This window comes from Pelobates fuscus, chromosome 10 (genome assembly GCF_036172605.1).
Source record: "Pelobates fuscus isolate aPelFus1 chromosome 10, aPelFus1.pri, whole genome shotgun sequence".
In the NCBI taxonomy this organism is placed as follows: Eukaryota; Metazoa; Chordata; class Amphibia; order Anura; family Pelobatidae; genus Pelobates; species Pelobates fuscus.
The window spans coordinates 143955168-143980506 of record NC_086326.1 but is presented as its reverse complement, the minus strand read 5'-3'; the positions used below and the strand labels follow the sequence as shown (position 1 = coordinate 143980506).

The 25339-nt window shown below is 41.9% G+C and overlaps 1 protein-coding gene across 1 annotated transcript; it reads right to left on the bottom strand.

Annotated features, from left to right (window-relative positions):
- Positions 1–8281: 8281 nt before the first annotated feature.
- Positions 8282–21196, bottom strand: LOC134574841 (zinc finger protein OZF-like). Its single transcript, XM_063433899.1, has 5 exons — positions 21119–21196; positions 14179–14361; positions 13998–14097; positions 12592–13870; positions 8282–8285 (listed from the first exon to the last, which is right to left on the bottom strand). Exons 1-5 carry the CDS (start codon positions 21194–21196, stop codon positions 8282–8284), a joined length of 1644 nt encoding a protein of 547 aa, XP_063289969.1.
- Between the last annotated feature and the right edge of the window lie 4143 nt (positions 21197–25339).

The following is a 25339-nucleotide window of genomic DNA, read 5'->3' as shown; positions in this document are numbered from 1 at the left end:
ATAGACTATAATGGGAAGTAGAATATAAACTAATTTGCAGGTAAATCTGTGTTACATAGCAAATTATGCTTTACCACAGGTGTTCCCCAAGTACAGCAGAACATTTAACATTAAAAGGAACTGGGATTATAGCTCTTTTCTATAGAATGACAGGTAAATGATACAATGGAATGCCCATAAAGTATAATGGGAAGCAATATGTGACTTGGAATCTGAACCGTGAAACATATCAAGTAAATTTTTTGCAGGTTTACTCTATGAGTTCAGTGGCAATTTTTGAAATTATGTTTAAATGGGATTATCATTGTTTTATATGTCTGGTTTACCGTTCTCCCAAGCCAAAGCCGGGCCAGTCTGAATACCTTGTATAAGACATCTTTAAGGAAACACATTGCTCCCCCTCTCTCCAGTCTGTGTCTCTGAGATAGAGCTCCAGTCTGTCGCTCTGAGATAGAGCTCCAGTCTGTCGCTCTGAGATAGAGCTCCAGTCTGTCGCTCTGAGATAGAGCTCCAGTCTGTCTCTCTGAGGTAGAGCTCCAGTCTCCACAGACTGGAGCTCTATCTCAGAGCGACAGACTGGAGCTCTATCTCAGAGAGACAGACTGGAGCTCTATGTCAGAGACACAGACTGGAGAGAGGGGGAGCAATGTGTTTCCTTAAAGATGTCTTATACAAGGTATTCAGACTGGCCCGGCTTTGGCTTGGGAGAACGGTAAACCAGACATATTGTCCGCTTGTGCCAACGGTCACAGAATAGGTGAGAATTGTTTAAAAGAAGCGTTAAGCTGTGAAATGTCACCTCTAGGTTACCACGTAAGTACGTCGGTGAAATAAAGTACATTGATATATTATCTTTACTGCTTGCTTGAAACGAGCTAAGGAGGAGGAGAGACGCAGACCAATCATTAGGTATACCCAGTTTCAATATGTTTTAAACGCAATTTTATGCAGAATGTTTTTCAAGCCACAAAAAGCAGTGACGCAAGTGAAAATAGAAAAAATATGCTTACTTTTTAAAGAGTTTATTCAAATCAGGTGAAAAATAAAAAATAATAATTGAATGTTTTTTTTTGTGGTTTTACAATTCCCGTTTTTTACTCCGATAGTTTCACAGGTCCTTTTACAAGCATTCCATATAAATGTTTTCGTTTATTATCGTTCGGGTTAGTTCCCAAGAAGAAACAGGCGCATTTTGTTTAATCCGCCTCTTATCTTCTCCAGCGGGCCAGTCGTTACATGGTGGAATTGATCCTCTGAGGACGCAGTGGAATGGGTAATGGCATGCCGCCTAAAGGCGCGTCTCGCTAAGTTTGATATAGAGATAATATTCCGTCTCTTACCTATACACCCTGAATGTTTTAATTTCTTAGGTTTTCAGCTGGGCGGGCAATTTTATTCTTATAAAAGTATAGCCATGGGTTGCTTAATTTCCAGTTGCTACTTTGCGTTATTTTCAACATTTTTGGAATGGGTTTTAAAGTTTAGGTTCTATTGTTCACTACCCGGTTGATGTTTTACTTATTAGATGTCCAGGGACCAAGGAATGTACATACTTGCATAACACATTTTAGGTAATTAGGTGAAGATTTCGGTATCCCTCTAGCTTAGAACAAAAGTCTTACATACTTCTTGTTTACAATTTGGTTTTAAAATCATTAAATCAATCATGTCAACTCAAAGGCTAACACGGGCCAAATAAACAAGGTTTACGTTTATATGTGCCGCAAAAAAACTAAAACTTCAGTGTTCATAGAAACGTAGATTAAAAAAAGTACAGAATAAAAGTCACCCGACACTGGACGTCCTCACGCTCGTAGGGCTTCATGTACAGGTTTTTTGGTGTTTTGGGAAGTTACAGGGTCAAATATAGCAAGTTACATTTTTCAGTTTTTTCACATTGAAATTCGCCAGATTGGTTACGTTGCCTTTGAGACCGTAATGGTAGCCCAGGAATGAGAATTAACCCCATGATAGCATGCCATTTGCAAAAGTAGACAACACAAGGTATTACAAATGGAGTATGTCCAGTCTTTTTTAGTAGCCAGTTAGTCACAAATACTGGCCAAAGTTAGCGTTAATTTTCATTCCTGGGCTACGATACAGTCTCAAAGGCAACATAACCAGCCTGGCGAATTTCAATGTGAAAAAACTGAAACACAAGCCTTATATTTGACTCTGTAACTTTTAAAAAACCCATAAAACCTGTACCTGGGGGGTACTGTTATACTTGTGAGACTTTGCTGAACACAAATATGTGTTTTAAAATAGTAAAATGTATCACAACAATTATATTGTCAGTGAAAGTGCCGTTTGTGTGTGAAAAATGCAAAACACAGCACTTTAACCGATGTCATCGCTGTGATACGTTTTACTGTTTTTAAACACTAATATTTGTGTTCAGCAAAGTGTTCCGAGTAAAACAGTGCCCTTTTTATTTATTTTTTTGCTGTGCACTTCATAACAAACAAGCTTACAATGTCATGACAGCACTAGCAAAAGCTGAAAAATAAACAGAATTAAATATAGGCATGACATTGGAGATGACTGCACATTTTTAGAAAGTTTAAGGATCATGTGTAATGCAAGAGCAAGCATAACAGCGAGTATAACAGAGAAGTTAAACATGCTAGGTAACTGCTTTTATAAGGTAAAGTACGATCATCTAACGTGTGCCTAATAGCGAGTGGATGAATATCCCGGGGTAGACAAGTACACAATATATAGGTTGGTAAACCACATCCATGACTGTGCTGTGCCCTCTATAAGTAATGCGTTATTGAGCGTATGCCCTCCACTATATTCCTAGTGGCCTTGTGAGCAGAGTCCTGCTTCACGATATTTACTCCCATACATTATATACACAGTATATACAGGGGGTGTATATTTACCCCCCATACATTATATACACAGTATATACAGGGGGTGTATATTTACCCCCCATACATTATATACACAGTATATACAGGGGGTGTATATTTACCCCCCATACATTATATACACAGTATATACAGGGGGTGTATATTTACCCCATACATTATATACACAGTATATACAGGGGGTGTATATTTACCCCATACATTATATACACAGTATATACAGGGGGTGTATATTTACCCCATACATTATATACACAGTATATACAGGGGGTGTATATTTACCCCATACATTATATACACAGTATATACAGGGGGTGTATATTTACCCCATACATTATATACACAGTATATACAGGGGGTGTATATTTACCCCATACATTATATACACAGTATATACAGGGGGTGTATATTTACCCCATACATTATATACGCAGTATATACAGGGGGTGTATATTTACCCCATACATTATATACACAGTATATACAGGGGGTGTATATTTACCCCATACATTATATACACAGTATACACAGGGCGTGTATATTTACCCCATACATTATATACACAGTATATACAGGGGGTGTATATTTACCCCATACATTATATACACAGTATATACAGGGGGTGTATATTTACCCCCATACATTATATACACAGTATATACAGGGGGTGTATATTTACCCCATACATTATATACACATAGTATATACAGGGGGTGTATATTTACCCCATACATTATATACACATAGTATATACAGGGGGTGTATATTTACCCCATACATTATATACACAGTATATACAGGGGGTGTATATTTACCCCCCATACATTATATACACAGTATATACAGGGGGTGTAAATTTACCCCATACATTATATACACAGTATATACAGGGGGTGTATATTAACCCCATACATTATATACACAGTATATACAGGGGGTGTATATTTACCCCATACATTATATACACAGTATATACAGGGGGTGTATATTTACCCCATACATTATATACACAGTATATACAGGGGGTGTATATTTACCCCATACATTATATACACAGTATATACAGGGGGTGTATATTTACCCCATACATTATATACACAGTATATACAGGGGGTGTATATTTACCCCATACATTATATACACAGTATATACAGGGGGTGTATATTTACCCCCATACATTATATACACAGTATATACAGGGGGTGTATATTTACCCCATACATTATATACACATAGTATATACAGGGGGTGTATATTTACCCCATACATTATATAAACAGTATATACAGGGGGTGTATATTTACCCCATACATTATATACACAGTATATACAGGGGGTGTATATTTACCCCCCATACATTATATACACAGTATATACAGGGGGTGTATATTTACCCCATACATTATATACACAGTATATACAGGGGGTGTAAATTTACCCCATACATTATATACACAGTATATACAGGGGGTGTATATTAACCCCATACATTATATACGCAGTATATACAGGGGGTGTATATTTACCCCATACATTATATACAGGGGGTGTATATTTACCCCATACATTATATACAGGGGGTGTATATTTACCCCATACATTATATACACAGTATATACAGGGGGTGTATATTTACCCCATACATTATATACACAGTATATACAGGGGGTGTATATTTACCCCCATACATTATATACACAGTATATACAGGGGGTGTATATTTACCCCATACATTATATACACATAGTATATACAGGGGGTGTATATTTACCCCATACATTATATACACAGTATATACAGGGGGTGTATATTTACCCCATACATTATATACACAGTATATACAGGGGGTGTATATTTACCCCATACATTATATACACAGTATATACAGGGGGTGTATATTTACCCCCCATACATTATATACACAGTATATACAGGGGGTGTATATTTACCCCATACATTATATACACAGTATATACAGGGGGTGTAAATTTACCCCATACATTATATACACAGTATATACAGGGGGTGTATATTAACCCCATACATTATATACACAGTATATACAGGGGGTGTATATTTACCCCATACATTATATACGCAGTATATACAGGGGGTGTATATTTACCCCATACATTATATACAGGGGGTGTATATTTACCCCATACATTATATACACAGTATATACAGGGGGTGTATATTTACCCCATACATTATATACACAGTATATACAGGGGGTGTATATTTACCCCATACATTATATACACAGTATATACAGGGGGTGTATATTTACCCCATACATTATATACACAGTATATACAAGGGGGTGTATATTTACCCCATACATTATATACACAGTATATACAGGGGGTGTGTATTTACCCCATACATTATATACACAGTATATACAGGGGGTGTATATTTACCCCATACATTACATACACAGTATATACAGGGGGTGTATATTTACCCCATACATTATATACACAGTATATACAGGGGGTGTATATTTACCCCCCCGTACATTATATACACAGTATATACAGGGGGTGTATATTTACCCCCCCATACATTATATACACAGTATATACAGGGGGTGTATATTTACCCCCATATATTATATACACAGTATATACAAGGGGTGTATATTTACCCCCATACATTATATACACAGTATATACAGGGGGTGTATATTTACCCCATACATTATATACACAGTATATACAGGGGGTGTATATTTACCCCCCATACATTATATACACAGTATATACAGGGGGTGTATATTTACCCCATACATTATATACACAGTATATACAGGGGGTGTATATTTACCCCATACATTATATACGCAGTATATACAGGGGGTGTATATTTACCCCATACATTATATACACAGTATATACAGGGGGTGTATATTTACCCCATACATTATATACACAGTATATACAGGGGGTGTATATTTACCCCATACATTATATACACAGTATATACAGGGGGTGTATATTTACCCCATACATTATATACACAGTATATACAGGGGGTGTATATTTACCCCATACATTATATACACAGTATATACAGGGGGTGTATATTTACCCCATACATTATATACACAGTATATACAGGGGGTGTATATTTACCCCATACATTATATACACAGTATATACAGGGGGTGTATATTTACCCCCATACATTATATACACAGTATATACAGGGGGTGTATATTTACCCCCATACATTATATACACAGTATATACAGGGGGTGTATATTTACTCCATACATTATATACAGGGGGTGTATATTTACTCCATACATTATATACACAGTATATACAGGGGGTGTATAGTTACCCCATACATTATATACACAGTATATACAGGGGGTGTATATTTACTCCATACATTATATACACAGTATATACAGGGGGTGTATATTTACCCCCATATATTATATACACAGTATATACAGGGGGTGTATATTTACCCCCATATATTATATACACAGTATATACAGGGGGTGTATATTTACCCCCATATATTATATACACAGTATATACAGGGGGTGTATATTTACCCCCATATATTATATACACAGTATATACAGGGGGTGTATATTTATCCCCATACATTATATACACAGTATATACAGGGGGTGTATATTTATCCCCATACATTATATACACAGTATATACAGGGGGTGTATATTTATCCCCATACATTATATACTGTTACGGTTGCCCTAGGCTAGCTGAGGGTTGGACTGTAGAAAGGATGCTCTTAGCGCTCACCAAGGACCATCAGTACCGTAGACACCATAACTACTGCAGAGCCCACAAACCGCCGCTGCTGGGTTGGGGTCTCGCCGTCTTCTACCCACCCTGGACCTACGACAAGGCTCCAGTGGGGAAAACCTCTCTTCCTCCAAGAGAGCGAAGCAGGATCAGGAACAAAAGCTCAGTGAAGCTAAGGGAATATGCAGAGCATAGCAATCCCTGTAGTGATGATAGATGTCCGCTCCAAATGTGAGTCAAGGCTGCGAGTTGAGGGTCAAGTACAACTGGTTTAATGAGCACACAGGACTTTCTTTTATACAGGTTTCCCCACAAGGTTACCACCCACGCGGACCTTGTGGTACACAGGACACAGGGTTACAACAGCCAATCAATACAGTACAGCACAGTAAGACACTCCCAGCTAAGGCACACAAACCCTCCCCTCTGCCTGTGATATAATTACTGAACACAATGGGCTAACTTAATTATCACAGGCAGAAAATATACAGTTTTACACAATATTCATAACTTCAAAACTATACATGCAATTTCCATAAAAGCATAATCAGTGAAAAACATATTAAAAAAATCATACGAATTGGTCTAGTGGTTCAGAAGATAGCTGGAAGTCATATTTGACTGACTGCAAGCATGGCTTTCATGCCCAAAACAGTTCCACAGATTTAGGCTGTGCAGCCGGTCTATCTTCTCCTCTATTCTGGAGATAATTGGCTTAGGTGGCTGTGGTAAGCCAATTATCTCCAAGTCTAAAAACTGTTACAAAAACTACAGAAAAATACATAACTCATATAATACAATGTTTAACCTATATGTCCAACATATCCCCAGATAGCTTGGATCTGAGCGCTCAATATGTCCGGAAAGCACTCAGATCCCACGAATACAGTTGGATCGCCATGGGGTTAAACAATAGCAAGGGCTGCTGAGAGATGGAGGAGGGACAACGCAGCCAGTTCAAACTGGTCTAGCAGTGTCCCTGGGACAACGCCTTGCTGGAGAACAATAGGATAGGAAAAAGGGGAAGGGGAAGAGGCACATTTTCCAATAGAATCAAAGGGGCAGAAAAAGTGTCTAACAATCCAATAAGCCCAAATAGACTTTTTAAATGGCAATACACCCCAGGGGCAAATCAGGCTCCTTCAAAAGCCAGTGGCAAAGGGCAGTTTGTCACATATACCTTGAACCATTCTTTCCCCACAGACTATGATTATGATCTCACAACCTCTACCCTAATGACTAGAACCTCCCAAACACCCCAAAGGAATTACTTGGCACCCACCTTAGCTGAACCCTCTGGGAGCCACTCTTTGAAGTGGACATGGCACTAACCCCTGCAGTACTATAAACACTTATAGCAATATTAAATGAATGCCTGAGCATTGCCCTGTACATGAAAGTTATTAGAGGGTACGATCATCTCTTATTCCTACTTACCTCTACAGTACTACTTACCCCAATAAGCAATCCATGTGAACTAATAAATGTAATACCTAATGTAAGCACTTTGCCATTTCTATTTTATTGGTAATTCAAGACACACAGACATAAACAAACAATAAAGCCACACATTCTAAGTAGTATAAAAATCACAGGAGAAACTATGAAGTAAAGACCTCAACTAAGAATAAAAGTAACTTAAAAATAAAACAGAAAAAATTACAGTAAGCTTTCTAAAGAAAACGAAATAGGCAGTAATTAAAGTCTTGTTTTTCAGTCACGGCAAGAAATCTTCAAATAATTGGTCTAGCAGAGACAGTAACTACTTTGTAGACTACGAAGTATGTCAGCCATCTTCAAAGGTCTCAACTCTTAGATATGTGATAAGTAATTAAAGACATGGGAGCTCAAGTAGGATGCCATTTGGCACAGTTGTAACCGCTTACCCATTTCCCATATTCTGAACAAAAGAACAGTTTGTCTCTGGTTAAACAAGATTTATAAAAACAAAAACAACAACAAAAATGTACGTTTGATTAAAAGAACGACAAATAAGATTTCAGAATATAAAAGGTTCATTTTGCCCTTGTGTGGCGAAACCAGCTTCGCCACTGTGAACTGGAGAGGCCTGGTTGCTAGCCTCCTGCCCGCTGACTATGGCCCCTGGACATGCTGCACTTTAAAAACTATATTTGGGCATGTAACAATTTGTATTGCTGCTGCTGGCCCTTTAAAAGCAGCGATGGGCATATTGGAACTTTTGGGACTACTGTACCTTTAAGACTGTGGAGCGTAGTACAGTAATCCTGCCTTTAATACTTTCACGTCATGTATGTATTTTTGTATGCAGTTAACCTGGGTTATATATGTGTCAGCATTCATCTGATGGTTCGGTAGAATCACTCCATTCATTGTATGGAGGAAACTACCGAACAACCAGACCACCCAGGACTAAGTGTGCCTCCAATTACCGTTTGCAACAATGTTGCAAACAGGTAATTAGCAATCCATGTAATGTGTTCTGTGTCCTCTGGGTGGCCGCCATTCAGGAAACCAACACGTGGCGGCGGCCATCTTTAACTGCCGAACAGCGGTGTTTTGCCGTCGAGTGTCTGGAACTGAAATCGGACACTCGACTAGGCAAACACCGCTGAGACCTCCAGACTTCCAGGATTTCGTATAGAAACTACCGAATGACCCGTCGTTCGGTAGAAAGAAACATACGAACTAAGGGATTCATGCGAATTCCCCTTAGTCTCTATAACCCAAGTAATTCGCCTGTTTTCATTCACTTGTTTGTGACCGACCGCAGGGCCAAAATGCATGGAACTGTTTTCGGATACTTTACCCATGCGGTCGGTCAAATCTTTGAAACCCCATATCTCACGAACCGTTTATCCGAATGGGCTGATTCTTGCATATGTTGTTCCCCTGAATAAGGGCTATCAGGGGATACCTGTTTTGGAGGTGTATCATATGTATTTGGGGTACATCCAGGAATTGGGGAAAAAGGTGTACAGTATAATTGTGTTAAGTGTTAATCTAAGGGGAGGAAATGTGTGGGAGGTACATCCATGTGATTGGTTAATTTCATCCTCCCCCTGGGAGTGTCCTGTATGTACTTGTTGGTAATAAAAGGCAGACTGGGTGTCCCAGTCTGGAGTTCCTGCTTAACCCTCAAAATGAAGTGTCGTCTCGTTCTTGGGGGGGATTGGATTGTAAGCTGACTGCCAAGAGTGTAAGCCGATTGTATGCTTTTCTTGTTCAGCTGTTCCAGTTCGGAGTGTTATTTCGTATCCAGCTCGTGAGTTCTGATGTTCTGCAGTAGCTGTGCCTGTCTATGGAAAAGGGGATTATCGCCTAAACGCATTTTTCCCCTTGTATGCTGAAACGGTCCGTTACAATTGGTGGCAAGCGGCGGGATCGTTCCTACAACCAGAGGGACAGCTACAGACAACACCATTTCTGGATTACAAATTGAGGGCAACGCTAGTATCCGTACAGCGACCCTAGCTACAAAGGAAATAAGAAAATGGAAGGAGACAGAGTCGCAGCTGCTGCAGCACCTCCAAGGGAGAAGGAGGAATCCGAGTTTATCAGGGAATACAGGAGCAGGATGGCTCTATTCTCACCAGCCCGAGCGGTGCAGATGGCATCCCGGGTCTACGACGATGTACAGGCGTACCTCATGCTGCTAAGGACGCAGAGGATCCAACAAGATTGGTCCTGTGAGGAACCACAACAGGCAGGTGGAGATGGGACCGAGGTCTCTCCACCGGGCCCAACGGGATGGTGGGCAGCAGGCCCAGATCCCCAGCGACAGAGTAAGTCCCAGGGAGATGAAGGTGTCGTCCTTCCTCCCCAGCGGCAGGCTGAGTTACAGGGGGCAGAGGTTGTTGTTCCTGCCCCCCAGCAGCAAAGTGATGTGCCAGGAAGGCAGTGTGAAGTGAAGGGAGAGGAGAGCAGCGTCCTCCCTCCCCAGCGGCAGTGTGTACCCCAGGGAGATGAAGGTGTCGTCCTTCCTCCCCAGCGGCAGGCTGAGTTACAGGGGGCAGAGGTTGTTGTTCCTGCCCCCCAGCAGCAAAGTGATGTGCCAGGAAGGCAGTGTGAAGTAAAGGGAGAGGAGAGCAGTGTCCTCCCTCCCCAGCGGCAGTTTGCCATCCAGAGAGAGGAGCTTGTTACACCCTCTCTCCCACGGCAACCTAACCCACCGAGGGGAGATGTTAAGCCCCACAACTGTGCAGATGGGACCGTAGTCTCTGCACTTACAGCACAAGGGATAGGGACGGTCGGTCCTGTTCCCCAGCCTCAGTGTGATGGATCCAAAGGGGAGACAGTCAGTCTCCCCCTCCGGCAGTCGAGCTGTGCACCTAAAGGGGAGACAGCCAGTCTCCAGCAACCAGGCGCCCACCAGACTACTCCCGTGGTAGTGCTGGCAACAGGACAGAGTACCGCTGGTCTCTGCCCCCTCAGCAACCCACCAAGGCAGCCTACCCGTCTCCCACCCAGCAGTGGTGAAACCCCAGAACTTGGACAAAATTCTTCCTCACCCAGATGTAGTAACCGGTTAGTGGGGGCGGGCTGCTCTGTTATTTCTGTTTCGTGGGTGGGTTGCTGGACTAACCAGGGCACTGACCGGCAGAAAGTCAGGTACCCTGTTAGTCTAATTGGCAAAGGGGAGAAATGTGGCGAAACCAGCTTCGCCACTGTGAACTGGAGAGGCCTGGTTGCTAGCCTCCTGCCCGCTGACTATGGCCCCTGGACATGCTGCACTTTAAAAACTATATTTGGGCATGTAACAATTTGTATTGCTGCTGCTGGCCCTTTAAAAGCAGCGATGGGCATATTGGAACTTTTGGGACTACTGTACCTTTAAGACTGTGGAGCGTAGTACAGTAATCCTGCCTTTAATACTTTCACGTCATGTATGTATTTTTGTATGCAGTTAACCTGGGTTATATATGTGTCAGCATTCATCTGATGGTTCGGTAGAATCACTCCATTCATTGTATGGAGGAAACTACCGAACAACCAGACCACCCAGGACTAAGTGTGCCTCCAATTACCGTTTGCAACAATGTTGCAAACAGGTAATTAGCAATCCATGTAATGTGTTCTGTGTCCTCTGGGTGGCCGCCATTCAGGAAACCAACACGTGGCGGCGGCCATCTTTAACTGCCGAACAGCGGTGTTTTGCCGTCGAGTGTCTGGAACTGAAATCGGACACTCGACTAGGCAAACACCGCTGAGACCTCCAGACTTCCAGGATTTCGTATAGAAACTACCGAATGACCCGTCGTTCGGTAGAAAGAAACATACGAACTAAGGGATTCATGCGAATTCCCCTTAGTCTCTATAACCCAAGTAATTCGCCTGTTTTCATTCACTTGTTTGTGACCGACCGCAGGGCCAAAATGCATGGAACTGTTTTCGGATACTTTACCCATGCGGTCGGTCAAATCTTTGAAACCCCATATCTCACGAACCGTTTATCCGAATGGGCTGATTCTTGCATATGTTGTTCCCCTGAATAAGGGCTATCAGGGGATACCTGTTTTGGAGGTGTATCATATGTATTTGGGGTACATCCAGGAATTGGGGAAAAAGGTGTACAGTATAATTGTGTTAAGTGTTAATCTAAGGGGAGGAAATGTGTGGGAGGTACATCCATGTGATTGGTTAATTTCATCCTCCCCCTGGGAGTGTCCTGTATGTACTTGTTGGTAATAAAAGGCAGACTGGGTGTCCCAGTCTGGAGTTCCTGCTTAACCCTCAAAATGAAGTGTCGTCTCGTTCTTGGGGGGGATTGGATTGTAAGCTGACTGCCAAGAGTGTAAGCCGATTGTATGCTTTTCTTGTTCAGCTGTTCCAGTTCGGAGTGTTATTTCGTATCCAGCTCGTGAGTTCTGATGTTCTGCAGTAGCTGTGCCTGTCTATGGAAAAGGGGATTATCGCCTAAACGCATTTTTCCCCTTGTATGCTGAAACGGTCCGTTACACCTTGTATGAGTCCTTCGGTGCCTCACATAGGTGGTATGATGGGTAAAGCGCTCACCGCATTCAAGGCATGAGAATGGCTTCTCCCCAGTGTGGATCCTTTGATGTTTAACACAATTTGCACCATTTGCAAAAGATTTCCCACATTCAGAACATGAGAACGGCCTATCCCCAGTGTGAATTCTCTGATGTATAAGTAGACTTGTGCTATCATTGTAGCCCTTACCACACTCAGAACATGTGAATGGTTTCTCCCCAGTGTGGATCCTTTTGTGTGCAATAAGATGTGAGGCCTGGGTAAAACGTTTACCACATTCATCACAAGAAAATGGTTTGTCTCCTTTGTGACGTCTTTGATGTATAAGGAGAGAAGAGCTATGTGCAAAACATTTATCACAATCAGGGCATTTAAAAGGTTTTTCTCCGGAATGACCTCTCTGATGCCTAACAAGATTAGCCTTTCGGTTAAAATGTTGTCCACATTCCGAACATGAAAATGGTTTCTCCCCTGTATGAGTCCTCTGATGCCTCACAAAAGTGGAATGATGGGTAAAGCGCTCACCACACGCAACACATAAAAATGGTTTCTCCCCTTTGTGCATCCTTTGATGTTCGATAAGATCTGTGCCATTTGCAAAAGATTTTCCACATCCAGAACACAAGACTGGTCTGTCCTCAGTATGAGTTCTTTGATGTAAAAGTAGACTTGTGCTATCATTGCAGCCCTTGCCACATTCAGAACATGTGAATGGTTTCTCCCCAGTGTGGACCCTTTTATGTGCCATAAGATGTGAGGCCTGGGTAAAACATTTCCCACATTCATCACAACTGGTCGATTTGTCTCCTTTATGGCATCTTTGATGTATAAGGAGAGAAGAACTATGTGCAAAACATTTCTCACAATCAGGGCATTTAAAATGTAGGACAGATATATCTTCTAACTTTGTATTAATGTCTGTGAGGTTCCCCTCATCACGTGAGGATGAGGTCTCCTTAATAAAAGTAGTTTGATGTTCTGAGGATGTACAAATATCATTGTCTGTTCGATTACATGTTAAGTATTTGTTATTATTTGTGAGATGTTTTTTTTCATATGAAACGGATTCTTTTGACAAGCATGTTATAGAGTCAGTTTGCCTTTTTCTCGTGATGTCATTTTTCACATATTTCTCTCTATTATAGTTTTTATTTTCAGCTTGGTGCTTGGTTGCAAAATCAGGCAAAGAAAATGGAGCGTTAAATAAACCGGATATAGATTTATCTATTGAAAGAAAATATAGATTAATAGCCAATCAATTACTTATGAATGTCAAGTACACATGTCAAACATCAACGTTTGGACTGCAATTTCCCTGGCATTGTGCACAAAATATGATGGTAATTAAACTTCTTCTTACCCAGTGAGCTAAGATTCTTGTAGAGGTCCTTGTGTCCTTCTAAATACTCCCACTCCTCCATGGAGAAATAGACAGTGACATCCTCACACCTTATAGGAACCTGACACACACAATGACACAGTCACCATCCAGGAACATCCCTTGGTTTTACTCTATGATGTCCCATTCCCAGCAGCCTCACCTCTCCAGTCAGCAGCTGGATGATCCGATAGGTCAGTTCCAGGATCTTCTTGTCATTGTTCTTCTCATGTAACAATAAGTGAGGTGGAGACACTGAAGCAGAGTTCAGGGTCCCGCACGATCCAGCCGATATATGAGGACTGCTGCTACGAGTCCCACATTCTCCAGACCTCGTGCTATAATGCTATATATCGAGAGTGGAGATAAGACATGAGAAGGTTTCCTTTCGTAGACACAAACAAAGCAGAAAATAAGACTTCAATCTGGTTCGATCCTCCTCAATACTGTTCTAGTTCAACAAACTAGGTTTATATGGGAGCTTGGGCTCTATAAAGGGGATCTCTCACTTCCCAGAATTTGTAATATTATGTTATGTATCCATTTATTATGTATTTGTGAGATGTTAAAATAAAATGAATGTAAATATCCATACGTCATTATCCTACAACGGGGCAATTCCATCTTCGCTCTCTGTCAATTATTGCTATAAGCTCCATAGTTTGTACTTCGCATTTAGAGAACGATATCAGAAAAGATAAGAGATAAAACATTATTTCTGTTTCTCCTCTTCATATTCAATGTTTGCCCCGGCTTTGCTTTGTCTGAACCAGATTATGATGTTATTTGATAAAGCTTTAACAGAAATTTAAAAGAAAATATCTCATGCAGAAAAGATTAACGCAAGTTACAGGTTATTTTCAATGTTTTATTCGATGGTGTAAATTCCAAACATATGACGGTTCCTCTTTAACCATTTAACAGCCTACCTTGTGAATCCCATGGCCATGTCAGGATCGGGTCAGGGATCCAACACGCAGAGTACAAAGAGTAGCAGATACGTATACCGGTCCTTAGAATGGCCGGACTTAACGTATAACTACGATAGAATGGTCAGAGACAAGCCCAGGTCGAGGGAACGAGAAGACAGGTAAGCGAGAGACAAGCCGGGTCAAGGATAACAGAAAGACAGGAGAGTAAATACCAAGGCCGGGTCAGAACCAAAAGACAAGAGAATAACAAAGCACTGTGTGACTAGGCGGACTAGAACCACGACAGGGCAATGAGTGAATGAGAGAGCCACTGTTAAGTATCCTGGCTAGGGAGAGAAGACACGCCTCCGGCGAGTCCTGATTCGTCTCCCGAGATTTGAGTGACAGGACGTTCCGGGTTGGCGTCATGACGTCTACCTCCGGTCCTCCTGTTATAAAAGGAAGTGACTCCCTCGCGGCCGACGTTAGCAAGACCGAGTGAACCGCGAGGGGCCGAGGAGACATGCCGTCCGGACGGATAAACTTCTAAGTCTCTACCTCTCTCAGAGGTAGAGACCTCAGGTACCCTGACAGTACCCCCCCTCTCAGATACGCCCACCGGGCGGAAGGAGCCAGGGCGAGATGGAAAGCGGGAGTGAAATGCCCTGCGAAGGCGAGGAGCATGAACATCCTCTTGTGGTACCCAACTCCTCTCCTCAGGACCATATCCCTTCCAGTCAACTAAATATTGTACTCTCCCCCGGGAGACACGAGAATCAATAATGGAGTTAACCTCATACTCCTCCTGACCCTCCACCTGAACAGGGCGCGGAGGGGCGATTGTGGAGGAGAATCTGTTACAGATTAGAGGTTTCAGCAATGACACGTGAAAAGAGTTTGGGATGCGTAAAGTAGCAGGGAGGGCTAGACGATACGCCACTGGGTTAATTCGAGTCAAGATCCTGTAGGGACCAATATAACGAGGAGCGAATTTCATGGAAGGAGCTTTAAGACAAATATTCCTAGTACTCAACCAAACTCTATCGCCTGGAACAAAATTCGGAGCCGCCCTTCTACGTTTGTCAGCATGTTTCTTAACCAGTACAGAATTGTGTAGAAGAATCTGTCGAGTCTGATCCCACAACTTCCTCAAATTGGCCACATGGACATCAACCGACGGCACTCCTTGGGAAGGAGAAACCGAGGGAAGAATAGATGGATGAAAGCCATAGTTCATGAAGAAGGGGCTTGAATGCGTAGAGTCACAAACGAGATTGTTGTGCGCAAACTCCGCCCAAGGAATCAAACCGACCCAATCGTCCTGGTGTTCGGAAACAAAACAGCGTAAGTATTGCTCAATCTTCTGGTTGGTTCGTTCGGCAGCTCCGTTAGACTGAGGATGATAGGCGGACGAAAAATTCAATTTGATGCCTAATTGAGAACAGAACGACCTCCAAAAACGTGAAACAAATTGGGAGCCTCTATCAGAAGTGATCTCCGAGGGAATCCCATGCAAGCGAAAAATCTCTTTAGCAAAGATTTCCGCCAATTCAGGAGAAGTCGGGAGTTTAGGCAAAGGTACGAAATGTGCCATCTTGGTAAATCTATCGACTACGGTGAGGATAACCGTGTGCTTTTTAGAAACAGGCAAATCCACAATAAAGTCCATTGCCACACAGGACCAAGGTTTGTCAGGAATTTCCAGAGGTTGTAGAAGGCCACACGGAAGTGAATGCGGTAGTTTAGTTTTAGTACAGACCACACAAACTCCGATAAAATCCTTAATATCCCTCCGTAACGAAGGCCACCAGAAATCCTTGGAGATCAAAGAATACGTCTTGCGAACACCCGGATGACCAGCCACCTTACTCTCGTGAAGACACTGTAAGAGCTCCAATTGGAGTTCAGGAGGAACGAAAAGTCTGGAAGCCGGAGTCAGTCTAGGTGCCAGATGCTGCAAGCTCCTTATCTGATCAAGAAGCGGAGAATGAACTTTGAGAGTAGTGTTAGCGATAATGTTACACTTGGGTACTATAGAGGACAAAACCGGCTCAGATACGGCAGCAGGTTCATATTGGCGAGATAAGGCGTCGGCTTTAGAATTCTTGGAACCTGGCCTATATGTGAGTACGTAGTTGAAGTGAGTGAGAAATATGGACCAACGAGCCTGTCTAGATGATAGTCGTTTAGCCTCTCCAATATAGGATAAGTTTTTATGATCTGTCAAAATAGTAACAGGATGCAAAGTACCCTCCAATAAATGTCTCCACTCCTTCAAGGCCATTATAACCGCTAGTAGTTCCCTGTCACCAATGTCATATCTGCTTTCAGTACCTGACAATTTTTTGGAAAAGTATCCACAAGGATGTAATGGTTTGTCTACACCCAACCTTTGGGACAGAACAGCACCTATACCTGTCTCAGAAGCGTCAACTTCGAGTAGGAAAGGTAGTGTAGTATCAGGGTGAACTAAAATTGGTGCGGAAGCAAACAGCTCCTTGAGTGTCTTAAAAGCCAGAAGTGCTTCAGTAGACCAATTCTTAGTCTCAGCCCCTTGTTTGGTCATATTGGTGATGGGAGCAATGATAGAGGAGTATCCCTTAATGAAATGTCTGTAGTAATTGGAGAAACCAATAAATCTCTGGATAGCCTTGAGACCCTTAGGTAAAGGCCAATCTAATATGGATTGGAGTTTCTCCGGGTCCATTTCAAACCCTTCCCCAGAAATCACATACCCAAGAAAGGTAGTTTGGGATTGGTCAAAGCTGCATTTCTCTAGTTTGCAGTACAAGCCATGCTGAAGGAGTTTGTGTAAAACCCTTCTGACTTGTCCGTGGTGAGTCTCAATATCCCTGGAATGTATAAGTATATCATCAAGGTATACAATCACACAGTCATCTTGAAACTCCCTAAGAACCTCATTAATAAGGTCCTGAAATACCGCCGGGGCATTGCAGAGACCAAAAGGCATTACAGTATACTCATAGTGCCCATATCGAGTATTGAATGCAGTTTTCCACTCGTCACCGTCGTGAATTCTCACCAAATTATAAGCACCTCTAAGGTCTAACTTAGTGAAAATTTTAGAACTTTTTAATCGATCAAAAAGCTCGGTGATCAAGGGGATCGGATATACATTTCTGATGGTTATCTTGTTAAGACCTCGGTAGTCAATGCAGGGTCTTAAAGAACCATCCTTCTTTTTAACAAAAAAAAATCCAGCCCCAGCAGGGGAGGAGGATCTTCTAATGAACCCCTTGTCTAGGTTTTCACGAATATACTCCTCTAGAACTAAGTTTTCATTCGTAGACAAAAGGTATACATGACCCCTGGGGGGCATGGTACCAGAAAGTAAATTAATTTTGCAATCAAAAGGCCTATGTGGTGGTAAGGTATCAGCCTTTCCTTTGTCAAATACTGCCTTTAAATCTTGATACAAGGACGGTATCTGTACTTTGGTAGAGTCAGTAGCGTTATTAAGTGAGTTGACACTACAAAGAGGTGACACTTTCTTTAAACAATTCTCTTGACAATCCTGACCCCACGAAACTATTTCCCCTGATCTCCAATCTATAACGGGGTTATGTCTCTTAAGCCAGGAGTATCCCAGGACTATGGGAACAGAAGGAGATGAAATGAGTAATAGGGATATTTCCTCCTTGTGTAGAATACCAGTAGTTAAGTAAAGAGGTGTGGTCTCTCGGAAAATCACAGGCTCAACTAAAGGTCTACCATCAATGGCTTCAACAGCCAAGGGTGTCTTTCTTAACTGGGATGGGATAGTGTGTTTGGTGAGAAACTTTTGGTCGATAAAACTCTCAGCAGCGCCGGAGTCTATCAATGCCATAGTCTCTAAAGTTCCCTTCTCCCAAGTTAAAGAGACCGGTAATAGGAGTCTATGTTCTTTGTAATTATGAGTAGAGGACAAAATCGAAACACCCAAGGTCTGTCCTCTAGAGAAACTTAGGTGCGAGCGTTTCCCGGACGACTGGAACAGCTCAAACGTACATGACCTCTGGCCCCACAATACATACACAGTCTCTCCCTTCTCCTGTATTGTCTCTCCTCCTCTGAGAGACGAGTAAGGCCTAACTGCATAGGTTCTGAAGCCTGTGGATTTTTGGTTTCAGAAATTTGAAATGATGGTGCTGGTCTAAAGGAAGATTTACCGGTTCTATCTCGAGTATTTTGTCTCTCCCTTAGACGTTCGTCAATACGAGAGATAAAGGAAATTAAGTCCTCCAGGTTCTCGGGAAGCTCTCTTGTCGCTACCTCATCAAGTATTACATCAGATAATCCATTTAAGAATACGTCTATATAGGCCTGTTCATTCCATTTTACCTCTGCCGCCAAAGACCTGAACTCTAGTGCGTAATCCACAAGTGTTTGGCTGTCTTGTCTAAGGCGCAACAGTAATCTGGCTGCATTGACCCTCCTGCCAGGAGGATCAAAAGTTCTTTTAAAAGCAGCTACAAAGGAATTATAGTTATAGACTAATGGATTATCATTCTCCCACAACGGATTAGCCCATCTCAGAGCTTTCTCAATGAGTAAGGTAATAATAAATCCCACTTTTGCCCTATCGGTAGGGTATGAACGAGGCTGTAGCTCGAAATGAATACTGATCTGGTTCAAAAAGCCACGACACCTCTCAGGAGAACCAGCATAACGTACAGGTGGGGTAACTCGGGAAGAAGCACCTACAGTAGCTACCTCTAGCCCTGAACCCACAGAAGGAGCAGAGATATTACGCATCTCCTCAGGTGGATTAATAGGACGAGACAGCAGCGCCTGTAGTGCTAGAGCCATCTGATCCATCCTATGATCCATGGCGTCAAACCTAGGATCAGGAGAACCAAGCTGACAATTTGTACCTGCAGGATCCATGGCCCTGTCGTAATGTCAGGATCGGGTCAGGGATCCAACACGCAGAGTACAAAGAGTAGCAGATACGTATACCGGTCCTTAGAATGGCCGGACTTAACGTATAACTACGATAGAATGGTCAGAGACAAGCCGAGGTCGAGGGAACGAGAAGACAGGTAAGCGAGAGACAAGCCGGGTCAAGGATAACAGAAAGACAGGAGAGTAAATACCAAGGCCGGGTCAGAACCAAAAGACAAGAGAATAACAAAGCACTGTGTGACTAGGCGGACTAGAACCACGACAGGGCAATGAGTGAATGAGAGAGCCACTGTTAAGTATCCTGGCTAGGGAGAGAAGACACGCCTCCGGCGAGTCCTGATTCGTCTCCCGAGATTTGAGTGACAGGACGTTCCGGGTTGGCGTCATGACGTCTACCTCCGGTCCTCCTGTTATAAAAGGAAGTGACTCCCTCGCGGCCGGCGTTAGCAAGACCGAGTGAACCGCGAGGGGCCGAGGAGACATGCCGTCCGGACGGATAAACTTCTAAGTCTCTACCTCTCTCAGAGGTAGAGACCTCAGGTACCCTGACAGGCCATGACCATGGGCCTGGCCTAGGGTGGGGAATGACTGCTATGGTAAGCAGAGACATGGGACTGAAGCTCCTGTAGGCTATGCCATTATTTGTCATGTTTTGGCATTTCTAGTAGGCCAAGCATTGTTGGACAACAGGAGTATATCTGAAATACTTGGAGGAGGGCTTTAAGCCGTCAGAAGCTGAGCTATCTCTCGGCAGAGTGATGTCTCTGTAATCCAAGTAACCCTCATCCTATGTGGACATCCTGGACAAAGAAGAGGGCCTCTCTGCAGCACTGCCCAAGGGAGGATCTCTAACAGCCATCTGAGGAGTGGCCAGTGAAGTTATCACTAGGCTGTAATGTAAACATTACACTGTCTCTGAAAAAAAAGTGTTTACAGCAAAAAGCCTGAAGGCAATGATTCTACTCACCAGAACAAATTCAATAAGCTGTAGTTTTTCTGGTGACTATAGTGTCCCTTTAAAACCTTTCTTTACAGAGTTATAGTCCAATATATGAATAATATCAAAAATAAATGTATGAACACTTTTCTCGAGGATTGGCAGTTCAATAGAAAGCTCATATTTATCTATTTTCCCGTCTTGTTTTGTGATATCCAATTTACATATTATGTTCATGAGACCATGAAATCTATATTTACCAGACATCATCCCATGACTTCTATCTCCATGTTCTTTTTATAAGATATGTATTGGCATAAAACCACTGTGACATTCCCAGAACCACTCACCTCTCCAGTCAGCAGGTAGATGATCTCCAGGGTGAGATCCAATATCCTCTCATTGATCTGATTCATGTTCTTTATCATTATCACAAGTAGTCTTTGTAGAAGACATTGGCTCATTAAACCACATCAGTTCTGTAATTAGAAACGCACGATCTGTTTCAATTTAACTTGCCAGTGTCACTTTAGTATTTAAAAATGGCTTTCAATTCTGTTATGCACTGTTATCAACTATGCACCACTCATAATTCAGACAATGCTTCATGTAAAATGCCCCCAAAAAAATCACAAAATGATTCTGTGGCGAAACCAGCTTCGCCACTGTGAACTGGAGAGGCCTGGCTGCTAGCCTCCTGCCCTGCGACTACGGCCCATGGACATATTGCTCTATAAACACTATATTTGGGCATGTAATAATTTATATTGCTGCTACTGGCCCTTTAAAATCAGCGATGGACATATTGGGACTTTTGGGACTAATGTCCCTTTAAGACTTTGTAACATATCACAGTAATACTGTCTTAAATATTATGTAGGTATTTATGTGTTCAGTTAAACTGGGGATATGTAGAAATGTGTGTCTTATGTGTTAAATGTATCAGTATGTAATTTTATGTCTTTTACTGTCTTTTTGCAACCATGTGGTTAATGGAGTCTGACTCTAGTCCTAGATAATTGGATTACTTCTCCAATTATCTCCAGGGCAGAAGGGAGGAAGCCGGGATGCATTGTGGGGGATGTTTTACTTCTGTTTGGGCCAGATTGTGCCATGCTGCAAGCCAGGGCCCAAAAGATACTTTTAGTAACTTTTAAACCCCTGGTCGGATTCATGCCATTTTTTAATATGTTGTTCCCCTGAATGGATTGATTGTGGATATGTATTTTTATGTGAATGTGATGTATGGTTTTAAAGTTATGAAAGTTGTGTAAAAGTATATTTTACTCTGTATGCATAATGGGATTATGTGTCACACTAAGGGGAGGGGATGTGTGGGAGGTAACATCTATGTCATTGGTTCTTTTATGCCTCCCCCTGGGTGTGGCCTGTATGTGTGAGTTGGAAATAAAAGCCAGACTGGGTGTCCCAGTCTAGAGGTCTTGCAGGGGGTTTAGGTAGATACAGGTATGGTCTGATAATCTGACTGTATAGAATGGATGGAGCTCTGTGGTTCTATAAACCTTTCTCTCCGCTTACCAGGACAGGCTCTGCTCCCAGTCAGTACTGATGGAAGATCTGTCACAGCCTGTGGAGGACGAGGCTGGGTGTCCTGGTACCAGCCCCTCTTTAGCAGCCTATGGACAATCTGAGGAGTAGGGGGGTTTGGCCATTTCACTATTGGAAAATGAAAGAGATGAAGTCAGCATGGAGGCAGCCCCCCAGTGAAAGTGAGGCTTGGAACTCACAGGACAGGAAGACACTTTATTAAACAGAACTCCAGACACCTGAGGACCATCACTCCTCATCCTAAACCTTAGGCAAGAAAAAAGCTGAACCAAACTAAGGGAAAACTCCACAGACTGGAGCTCTGTCTCAGAGACACAGACTGGAACTCGGGACATACTAAAAGGAATGACAGATTGGAATGCCCATAGACTTGAACAAGGGAGTGGAATGCCCATAGAGACTAATGGAAGTAAAAGGAATGCCCATAGAGAATAATGGGGAAAAAATATTTCAATAAGAGATAAAACTATTAGACATATGAAATAAATGTTTTGCTACAATACTCTACAGATTCAGGGTCAATTTTTTAAATTGAGATTAAGTGGGATTATCAATGTTTTCTATAGAATGGCAAAGGTGAATGACTAAAGAGAATGCCCATAGACTATAATGGGAAGTAGAATATAAACTAATTTGCAGGTAAATCTGTGTTACATAGCAAATTATGCTTTACCACAGGTGTTCCCCAAGTACAGCAGAACATTTAACATTAAAAGGAACTGGGATTATAGCTCTTTTCTATAGAATGACAGGTAAATGATACAATGGAATGCCCATAAAGTATAATGGGAAGCAATATGTGACTTGGAATCTGAACCGTGAAACATATCAAGTAAATTTTTTGCAGGTTTACTCTATGAGTTCAGTGGCAATTTTTGAAATTATGTTTAAATGGGATTATCATTGTTTTATATGTCTGGTTTACCGTTCTCCCAAGCCAAAGCCGGGCCAGTCTGAATACCTTGTATAAGACATCTTTAAGGAAACACATTGCTCCCCCTCTCTCCAGTCTGTGTCTCTGAGATAGAGCTCCAGTCTGTCTCTCTGAGATAGAGCTCCAGTCTGTCGCTCTGAGATAGAGCTCCAGTCTGTCTCTCTGAGGTAGAGCTCCAGTCTCCACAGACTGGAGCTCTATCTCAGAGCGACAGACTGGAGCTCTATCTCAGAGAGACAGACTGGAGCTCTATGTCAGAGACACAGACTGGAGAGAGGGGGAGCAATGTGTTTCCTTAAAGATGTCTTATACAAGGTATTCAGACTGGCCCGGCTTTGGCTTGGGAGAACGGTAAACCAGACATATTGTCCGCTTGTGCCAACGGTCACAGAATAGGTGAGAATTGTTTAAAAGAAGCGTTAAGCTGTGAAATGTCACCTCTAGGTTACCACGTAAGTACGTCGGTGAAATAAAGTACATTGATATATTATCTTTACTGCTTGCTTGAAACGAGCTAAGGAGGAGGAGAGACGCAGACCAATCATTAGGTATACCCAGTTTCAATATGTTTTAAACGCAATTTTATGCAGAATGTTTTTCAAGCCACAAAAAGCAGTGACGCAAGTGAAAATAGAAAAAATATGCTTACTTTTTAAAGAGTTTATTCAAATCAGGTGAAAAATAAAAAATAATAATTGAATGTTTTTTTTTGTGGTTTTACAATTCCCGTTTTTTACTCCGATAGTTTCACAGGTCCTTTTACAAGCATTCCATATAAATGTTTTCGTTTATTATCGTTCGGGTTAGTTCCCAAGAAGAAACAGGCGCATTTTGTTTAATCCGCCTCTTATCTTCTCCAGCGGGCCAGTCGTTACATGGTGGAATTGATCCTCTGAGGACGCAGTGGAATGGGTAATGGCATGCCGCCTAAAGGCGCGTCTCGCTAAGTTTGATATAGAGATAATATTCCGTCTCTTACCTATACACCCTGAATGTTTTAATTTCTTAGGTTTTCAGCTGGGCGGGCAATTTTATTCTTATAAAAGTATAGCCATGGGTTGCTTAATTTCCAGTTGCTACTTTGCGTTATTTTCAACATTTTTGGAATGGGTTTTAAAGTTTAGGTTCTATTGTTCACTACCCGGTTGATGTTTTACTTATTAGATGTCCAGGGACCAAGGAATGTACATACTTGCATAACACATTTTAGGTAATTAGGTGAAGATTTCGGTATCCCTCTAGCTTAGAACAAAAGTCTTACATACTTCTTGTTTACAATTTGGTTTTAAAATCATTAAATCAATCATGTCAACTCAAAGGCTAACACGGGCCAAATAAACAAGGTTTACGTTTATATGTGCCGCAAAAAAACTAAAACTTCAGTGTTCATAGAAACGTAGATTAAAAAAAGTACAGAATAAAAGTCACCCGACACTGGACGTCCTCACGCTCGCAGGGCTTCATGTACAGGTTTTTTGGTGTTTTGGGAAGTTACAGGGTCAAATATAGCAAGTTACATTTTTCAGTTTTTTCACATTGAAATTCGCCAGATTGGTTACGTTGCCTTTGAGACCGTAATGGTAGCCCAGGAATGAGAATTAACCCCATGATAGCATGCCATTTGCAAAAGTAGACAACACAAGGTATTACAAATGGAGTATGTCCAGTCTTTTTTAGTAGCCAGTTAGTCACAAATACTGGCCAAAGTTAGCGTTAATTTTCATTCCTGGGCTACGATACAGTCTCAAAGGCAACATAACCAGCCTGGCGAATTTCAATGTGAAAAAACTGAAACACAAGCCTTATATTTGACTCTGTAACTTTTAAAAACCCCATAAAACCTGTACCTGGGGGGTACTGTTATACTTGTGAGACTTTGCTGAACACAAATATGTGTTTTAAAATAGTAAAATGTATCACAACAATTATATTGTCAGTGAAAGTGCCGTTTGTGTGTGAAAAATGCAAAACACAGCACTTTAACCGATGTCATCGCTGTGATACGTTTTACTGTTTTTAAACACTAATATTTGTGTTCAGCAAAGTGTTCCGAGTAAAACAGTGCCCT

Bases quoted from the DNA above. Each gene is read 5' to 3' on its own strand.
- LOC134574841 (XM_063433899.1), bottom strand. From the start codon at position 21,196: ATGATAAAGAACATGAATCAGATCAATGAGAGGATATTGGATCTCACC. The intron at 14,098-14,178 runs GTGAGGCTGCTG...TGTGTGTGTCAG, and splicing joins TCCAGCTGCTGACTGGAGAG to GTTCCTATAAGGTGTGAGGA. The intron at 13,871-13,997 runs GTAAGAAGAAGT...ATCTATATTTTC, and splicing joins CAAGAATCTTAGCTCACTGG to TTTCAATAGATAAATCTATA.